General features: G+C 37.1%; 1 protein-coding gene across 6 annotated transcripts in view; it reads left to right on the plus strand.

The window, feature by feature from the left end:
• rps6kc1 (ribosomal protein S6 kinase polypeptide 1) overlaps positions 1–8,988 on the plus strand; it is a 47,490-nt gene extending 38,502 nt beyond the window's left edge. Inside the window, exons 13-17 of one of the 6 annotated variants that reach the window (XR_007926909.1) lie at positions 2,095–2,184; positions 5,282–5,364; positions 5,572–5,667; positions 6,919–8,315; positions 8,483–8,988. Coding sequence is in view for 2 of the 6 variants with exons in the window: in XM_051875989.1 (XP_051731949.1) it covers positions 2,095–2,184; positions 5,282–5,364; positions 5,572–5,667; positions 6,919–7,020 (371 nt within the window). In the remaining 4 variants the exon portion in view is untranslated. Of the gene's footprint in view, positions 1–526; positions 636–2,094; positions 2,185–4,493; positions 4,881–5,281; positions 5,365–5,571; positions 5,668–6,272; positions 6,880–6,918 lie in introns of those variants that run through there. The other 5 variants (XR_007926910.1, XR_007926908.1, XM_051875989.1 and 2 more) reach the window with 5 other exon arrangements.
• Positions 8,989–9,336: the final 348 nt, after the last annotated feature.

Here is a 9,336-nt window from a genome sequence, read left to right on the forward strand (position 1 = left end):
AATTACAATAATGTTTTTCTATTAAAACAAAAGCAAAAAAGACTTTGTATTGTCAATTGTCATGGAGATCGCTAAACTGCAGACTTGTTTGTCAGTGTTTTCAGATCATCCACTCTTCTTCCACAGTGTAGGGAAAGCGTGTGCGCATGGTTGCCAGATTGTGAATATTATTCTATATTTATATTTATTCATATTTATTAATATTTATGGCACTCAGACAGGTATGTTCTAAGCAATTGAGATGATAGAAAAAAAAAATATGTTTCTAGTTTTAACATTATTTGTTCTTCAGATATTCCTCTTTAAAAGAAAAGTATCAGCAGTATACAAAGGGACCCACATTTGGTTTTTGACCACAGAAAATGTGTACAATTTACCAATTTACTTGTGGAGCCTCATTAAGATCTCCATATCGCTGGGACTGAACCATCGAGGGCCTTTAAAATGAAAATACCAAAAGGAAAGTTTCTTAAGAACTAAAATCTAAAAGGATATTAAGATATCCTTAATACTTCTTGAGTTACAGGCATGCAAACTTGAGGCAAAAAAACACAAGAAGTGCTTTTTGCCATTCCTGAACTGTCACCGTTGGCATACGTTGGCTGTCACCCCTGTAAATTGGCTCCAAATCTCAGGTGAAAATTGTCATTTTGATCCCCTCTACAAAATAGTGGATTACTCATTAAATATACCTCTGTGACATTTAATAATTTGTCTTTCATCACTGTTTATGTTTGTCATTCTACAGAAAAAAAATATTAACAAAATTAAAAATTTGAGCCGGGAACGTTTCCGAAATTTGGTTGATTTGACACAGAATTACCCATTTATTATTTTCAACAAAGTTGTTATATAAAGGTGCCTCAAAAAGTTAGAATATCGCAGAAAAGTTTTTTTCCATAATTTAATTCAAAACGTAAAACTTTCATATATTCCTGATTCATTAGATGTAAAGTAAAATATAGCAAGCCTTTTTTATTTTATTTTATTTTGATGATTACAGCTTACAGCTCATGAAAATAAAAAATCCAGTATCTCAAATTATTAGAATATTTTCTAAGATAAATCAAAATAGGATTTACAATACAAGAAAATTCATGTTCTGAAAAGTATATATTCATTTATGCATTCAATACTTGGTTGGGCCTCCTTTAGCATGAATTACTGCATCAATGCGGAGTGGCATTGAGGCGATCAGCCTATGGGACTGCTGAGGTGTTATTGAAGCCCACGTTGCTTTGATAGTGGCCTTCAGCTCATCTGTATTGTTGGGTTGGGTGTTTCTCATCTTCGTCATGACAATAACCCATAGACTGTCTGTGGAGTTCAGGTCAGGCGAGTTGGCTTGGCCAATCAAGCACAATAATATAATGGAGAGCAAACCAGTTAGTAGTAGTTTTGGCACTGTGGGCAGGTCCTGCTGGAAAAGGAAATCTGCATCTGCATAAAGCTTGTCAGCAGACGGAGGCAAGAAGTACCTTTTCCTGCCATAGTTTTCCCTTTCAGTCAACTTTCCATGATTATGCTTTGATACAGCACTCTGCGAACAGCCAGCCCTTTTAGCGATGACCTTTTGTGGATGATCGTTTTCTTAACAACTGTCAAGTCAGCAGACTTCCCCATGATTTTGGTGGAGAGTACTGACCTAGACCTAGAGAAACACGCTATTTATACTGTATGAATGGTAATTTAATCAAATTCGAAATTAAATATTCTAATATTTTGATAAGTATTTTTTTTTTGAGCTGTAGGCCATAATTATTGACATTTAACAAAAAAATGTCTGAAACAGTTTAATTATGTTATGAGTCTAATATATATTAGAGTTTCACTTTCTTAAATAACTGATAAAAAATATTGCACTTCCACGATATTCTATTTTTTTGAGACGTGTAACGTGTAAGACATTGAGTGTGTAAATGCTACTGGATATTTAAACAGGATATACCCCTTAAACCATTATTCATTAAACCATTTTGTGGGATCTTGAATTATAACTAAAAGACTAGTACACACTACATAATAATTTTTTTTTTTTTTTTTTAAGTCTGTGGTGTAATTTGATCAGAGTTTGACACACTAACACTCTCTCAGGTCGTGTGCAGCTGACCTATTTCTGCAGCTGGAGTGATGTAGAGGAGTCATGTGACCCTAACGCCTTCTCTAAGATGTACTGCGCACCAGGTCAGCTTTTCTTGACATTATAGAAACATTCTGTGCTGTTTTTGTGCTCTTTCATTAAATGCACTGTATTTCATCTTCATTTGAGCTCACTATCCACCACAATCAATTATGGAGTTTTATAAAAAATAATTTAATGCAAAATGTAATAATCGTCAAAACTCATATCAAGACAGACTGTGCCACAGTGCTTCTGCGAAACTGCTGTTAATCAGCATGTACACTTACATCAGCCCATGCGTTGACAAAGGATATAAACAGGATGAACAGGATATGTAATAGTGATAATATCTGATAATAGTGTGCAGATGCCCAGGTTACCGCCACACAAATATCCTCCAAAGGCTTAAACTTAAATGATGCCTGTGATGAAGCAACACTCCTAGTAGAATGAGCCTGACCACCCAAGAGGCGAAGACAGTCCATGCATCTTATAGGCACGAGAAATCACATCTTTCACCCGATACAACATCCTTTGTTTTGCAGCCCCAACACCCTTGTTTAGACCACCAAAACAAATGGTTGATGTAAATCCTCAGTGCCCTCACAGGACAAAGTTATGCTTTTCATCCTCCTGCGACTGAGAAGGCAGAGAAGAAAGACTGCAAGACCACAAACTGAGAGTGGGAAGAACTGGAAGCAACTTTAGGAACATATCCTAACTTACAGTCACATGTTAGAGCCACCAGCAAAACCACAGTCAGAATTTCCTCGGTAGCTGACTCCCAACAGTTCAAAGGGAGGCCCTGTTAAACCTTCCTGGAGGGCCCTGAAGTGGCTGAGCAGCAGAGGAATCTTGTCTCACAGGATATAGGGTCTGACGTAGTCCTACACGTCTTAGCTGTAGAACGTGAGAGATAAACAGCTAGTATCTCCTCGACCACCAGCATCTCTGAATATGTCTCTTCCACTTATCCATCAATTAAATCAGAGGTAGCTTGGATTTGTCACACCTGCTGAGAAAGGCTGCTTCCAAGACCTCGAGATCTCTCAATGAAGTCTTGAAAGATAGACAGTGATCTATGGAGTTTATGTGCAGTACAGCCAGATAGAAAACACTTGTCTAGTTTAGACTGTGCTTCATGCTGGGGCTGGGCTGTATCAGACCAGTCCAACTTAATCCTGGCGACAACATGAGAAACATCATCCAAAAACTTGATATAAGCCAACAAAGGCTGTGCGTCCTGACTGCCTAGGGGGAGAGCATTGATCTGTCTACTGCTAGTTTATAAAATGTTCTCAAGTCTGAAAGAGATCACAATGAGGGCTACCGGGCTCAGGCACAAATTCTCATGTGCAGTCTCACCCGTAGACGCGCACGCAGTCCGATGAGAGAAAGAAATGGAAAAATCCTTCTACTTACTCTCCATAGCCTCAAGCTCCACATTGCTGAACTGTCTTCCTGAAGAAGAGAAATTTGAGGATTAATGGCGCAGGCAGATCCTTGAGGTGGTGCTAGTGCCATCAGCCAATGAATTGGCATTGGCTTCAGACAGTCGTCACACCATCATCTCTCTCTACCCAGACAATTTTCAGTCGGACGAATAGCTCAAAATGTATGGTGGTGAAAGAAGGGTGAGTAACACTGTGTGTGCCACTTCTAATGTCAGCTGCCCAAAGATAAAAGTACCTTTTCAACAGACACTTGCCGTGTTGAGTTTCCAGCTTGTGAGGTAGGAGGCAGAAACAGATAACACCGCATTATTAGTCTCTGTCTAGTGAGACAATAACAGATAGAGCAAGTCCTGGATTCCATACCAGAGAAACAAATGCTGACTGACAACGTTTTGCCTCTCAGGGCCAGAAACACAGGAGATGGATACATCTGCAACAAGTGCACACAGTTGGGTGACCCAGCATAGTATTTTTTTTTTTTTTTTTTTTTTGCTGTGGCCATGGCCAATGTGGGCCCTACCTTGGAGATGCCAACAGCTCTGGATTTTCATAATTCAAGACTTGGTGGAGTCGAAAATAATGTAATTTCAATTTAAAAAAAAAAAATAATAATATTAATTTGTAATTTCAAAGAAGTTTTTATTTATTAGACGGAAAATCTGAATTTTCAATGATACCAAAGTGGAAAGAGGTCAAAGAAGCTGGAATGCACCTGTGCAGTAGATAGTAGTGAAAGACTTTGTAATGTTATTTCAGTTTTAATTTCAGTAATATTAGTTGTTTGTGTATGAGCAGCTTTCATACAGTTAATGACTTTACTGTTGTGCTTTGTTTTATGTAATTCTTTTTTTTTTTTTTTCCATGTACCATGCATAAAAATCGTATTAATGTTCATTAATACGCGAATTGCGAACTAGCCTCTGGCAAGAGATCTGTTGGCTGCCCCCAGCTGCGTTATAAGGATGTCTGCAAATGTGATATGAAAGCTATGCTCATCAGTATAGAGAACTGGGAAGACATTGCAGCTGAAAACAACAGGTGGCATAGTGTTCTTCAGAAACAGTATAGACTTGGGGAAGAGCACATCCAGACCTTAATGGAGGAAAAGAGAGCTAGACATAAAGATCGCTCCCTCGATGACACCACTAAAGCCAGACATACATGTCTCTCCCGCATCGGCCTCGTCAGCCATAGTCAGCGCTGTTCTAAAAATGTCAACATGACTTCACAACCGGGCGCATCTTCCATAGTCGGCAACGACTGAAGGAGGCCTACTAATGTTTATTCATTTAACCTATCCACTGGTACAGTAGAAACAAGGGCATTTTGTTGGTTGTCAGTTTAATGTTTAGTATTTGTTTGGATTCGAATCCTTCCTTAATTTTTCTATCTGCATGGTGACATCGTAATAACTTCTTGACTAAGGTCTTGATATAAGGTAATGTTGATTGTACTAATTATTTATGTACTTTTGATGAAGAGTAGCAATAAAGCTACTTTATTAATTTAGCTGGTTTATGAGTTCACATTCTTGCGTGAGAACAGCATGTAATGAAATAAAGCATAGAACAAAATAATTACACACCTAAGGAATATTTTGTTGCAAAAGCTTCTTGTCTTTGTCAGTTAGTAAAAAAGGACACAAATTAGAAATTTTCTAAAAGTAAAACACTCATGATAACTTCCCTTTCTCTATGACATGTAGAAGTGGGCGGAATCTGTGAAGAGACGCTAGCGTGTGATTGGTGGAGTTTGGGAGCCCTTTTATTTGAGCTCATAGTTGGAAAGGTGAGAGTATTTCATCAACAGTTGAATTGTTTTCAGTGAATAATTTTAAATTTATACATTGATTTGAGTGTGGTAAATTGTATTGGAGGGATAATTGTATTTTTATAGTTGTATTTTTATGTAATTTTAACATATCTAAATGTTAAAGGTTAACACACTTATAGTTTAAGTTCGTTGTTGTTCATGTGTAGTTTGCTGTGTGTGTAGTCTCTCCATCAGTGTCATCCTGCTGGGATTGGTAGACACTCATCCCTGAACATCCCAGAGTTTGTGTCGGAGGAGGCTCGCTCTCTGCTGGAACAGGTACATATTTTTGAATACTTTTTGAATCTAAACTGCCAAAAAGGACTTGTTCTGTACTTCCACCTATTACATAATAGAGATGAATACATCAGCACAAGACTGCATGCACAGACACAGATCAATGCCTACTACTTCATCTTCATCTCTTTGGCCTGCCCACTGCTGTGTTAGTGAAGTGAAGTGGACAGAGTGAGAGATACTATCACTAGGATATCTCAGTAGAGCATAATTTATATGTTCAGTAAATTTCTTTGTGGATTCTTTGGTAAACCAGTTGCAGTTTGACCCAGGCTTTGCAAACTTTTAAGGAAAGATATGGACCTGTTAGTAATGCCACAAAATCACCTGTTATTTAAATTGTGATTAAATTATATACAGAAAGCTAGCAAGAAGCTCCCTTTATAATCACTGGAGCTGTCAATCACTTCAGTTCAGGGCAAGCTTAGAGAGTTCTGCACTCTCGCCACAACTCACATTCTCATCTCAGGGTGATTATTTGATTGCTATATGACTCAAGGTGACTTGATGATGACTATCTCTCCCACTCCTCATTTACCTGAAAATACTTCATTTCCTATACCTTTTCTTCGTTCTGCACTATGTAGTGCTTCGCAAGAGGAATTTGATGTCAATCAACATATTAATTTACTGTCAATGTTTAGAGAAGGTGAGCTGGAAACATATTTTCCTGTGTTTGAGAGAATTGTCATTATATTGGCCAAAGAATGTGTGATTGTTACTTTTTCAGCAAAGTTTGTTCAGATCCGTCACTTGAGTGTAGATTATGGCAGTGGTTCTCAACCCGGTCCACCTTTTCTGAAACATTAAGTTCACTTCATAGAGCTGCCTCCTAATGAGGTGCGTTTCTAAAGCCTACCGAAAACACTTTAGGAAGCATGTAAAATCTACTAGTGTGGAGTTCACTCAAGAAAACATCCCTTTTTGAAAAGTGGTGTGCAACAGGCAATGTAACTAATATGTTCAGTTAAAAGCACTTCAAGAGGAATTTATTATTGACTGTGCTAAGGCTCACATCTAGTCCGTCTGCATCCACAATTCACTTTCCATTTGTACATTTGAGAACCAATGCTGTTTTCACATCAGTGATGTTGACATGCTATATTTTAATTGTATATATTTTAATAATATTTAATTCTATATAGTATTTTTGGGGGGTTAAACTATTGTTTAAAAGAAATTACTTTTACTTTAACTCTCTCTCTCTCTCCCTCTCTCCCTCTCTCTCTCTAGTTGTTGCAGTATAATCCAGTGGAACGGCTTGGCGCGGGAGTAGGCGGTGTGGAGGATATTAAGTCTCATCCTTTCTTTTCTCATGTGAACTGGACCAATTAAACTATCAGATGCATTACTAGAATGAGATGAAAGATCTAAACTGTCTAAAATCCATCTATATGTACAAAAACAATGTCATAAATGCTGCAGGACATGTTTATTTTACACATACTCTTACCTACAAATGGCCAAAGCTCACTGTCAAGTCTCTAGCAGTAAGAGGAAAAGGGATGTTACTGTTTTCGAAAAAAAAAAAAAAAAAAAAAAAAAAATTGTTTAAACCAGGATTAGCGATTCAAATTCAAGAGTCACTTGAAAGAATAGGAAGAGTTTGAGGATGTTTCCTGTTCATATCAGATGAGAATATGGTTCCCAAACCTGGTCCTGGAGTTCCCCCAACCCAACACATTTTGGATGTCTCCCCAGGTAAAAAACAAAGTACATTTCTATAATGTACTTAAAGTGCTCTGGTTTTGCGCACTAATTTTGTACTTAATATACTAAAAATTCTTCTTTAGTACTTCTTAAGATAATCTTAGTATACTCAACTCAGCTATTTTGAGACACCATAAAATATGAACTAAAATGTACTTTTGATATACTATCTCTGTATTTAAAAAATGTACTTAGTTACCACTTATAGTACACTTGAACCCATAGTGTGCTACAAGTGGTAACTAAATACATTTTTTAAATACAGAGATAGTATATTAGAAGCACTTTTTTTGTTCATATTTCATGGTGTCTCAAAATAGCACAGTTGAGTACACTTAGATGTTCTTAAGATTATCTTAATATACTAAAAATTCTTCTATAGTACTTCTTAAGTACAAAATTAGTGTGCGAAAATAGAGCACTTCAAGTACATTATAGAAATGTACTTTTTTTTCCCACCTGGGTCCCCATATTTAAACACACATAATTCATCTAATCAGCTCGTTAGTAGAGACTTTTAGAGAGACATCCAAAATGTGTAGTATTGGGACCAGGGTTTGGAACCGCTGCTATATGTAACTGTATATAAATTAAACTGCTTGTGTATGGGTGTGTTTAATTTATAATGTATTTATAAAAAGCAGCTGGCAAATTTCATTGCATGAACATCTTTAGCATGTGCTATAATGCACATTTGCCCTGATTGTTTGATTTAAATTGATCACTGTCACATTTATCATTACATCACTACACAGTCTCCACTAACCCGTCTAATGCTCTGTTATTTATTAAATGCTCTGTGTCAATGGGCTCATATTGGTTCTTTCACTTGATGTATTACTTTCTCAAGGATGGTTCATACTCTTGCAGACAAATATAACTACAGAGCTCAATGGAATGGAGAATAACCATTTTAAAAGGTGCTTGTGAATCAGTTTATTTTAAGTGTTACGTTAAATGTGCAGCAAGTTTAAGATTTCAGTTTAATTAAAATTTGTATCAACCGTTTTAGTTAAATACTTTTGAGCATCTGTTAAATTCTTGTTTCTCTGTATAACCTATTTTCCCTTCTGTTAATCTCAATTAGAATCAAAGAAGTGAAAATCAGGATAATTGTTCGTCCTACCGGTGTGCGAGTTATGCAGCTTTCTCTCAATTTTACCAGGGAAGAAAATCCGGTTGATTGCCTCGCCAGTCCAAGCAATGCATCAGTATATGGATGTCCGCAAGGAAAGAACAGTTCTTTATCGGGAACCTTAATGGAACTTCTTCCCCAACCCCCTATCCCTACCCCTACCTCCACTCCTACCTCCTCCTCTCGAAGAAGACTGTGTGTGTGTTTTGTTTGCTTTTATTTAATCTTCAAACAAACAACCTGGCCTTGCAAACACAAAGCTGAAATCATCAGTTACTTTACTTTCTTAAATATGAACTTTCAGTTTACAACTTATTCAACATTTCAGTACATGCACACCAATATACATTTACAATGTAACTCATTAACATTTGAGTAAAACATAGCACACCAAATCACATTTTCAGTGTATACATTGTCTGTCTCATTTTTACTCACTAAATGACTTTAAACCTCGACATATTGTCTGTCTGTTTATCTTACCATTTTCTCATCAACTGAGCAGCACAGGTAACGTAGACCAGTGATTCCCAACCTTGGCCTTGGAATACCCCCAACACTGCAAATTTTTGATGTTTCTCTTATCTGACACACCCATTTAAGATCTTGGAATTTTTACTAATGATCTGATTAGTTGGATCAGCCCTGAAAATAGTGTTGGAAGTTTTCAGTAAGAGCAGAGTGTGAAGGTTGAATTAGCAGAGCAATAGCACAGCTGTACATAAAATATTGCAATCCACACAACATAATGGGAGACATAGAGTTCAAAACAGGACAGATTGGTGGTGCGCATCTCGCTGGCTCAT

This window comes from Ctenopharyngodon idella, chromosome 20 (assembly GCF_019924925.1).
Source record: "Ctenopharyngodon idella isolate HZGC_01 chromosome 20, HZGC01, whole genome shotgun sequence".
Taxonomy (NCBI): Eukaryota; Metazoa; Chordata; class Actinopteri; order Cypriniformes; family Xenocyprididae; genus Ctenopharyngodon; species Ctenopharyngodon idella.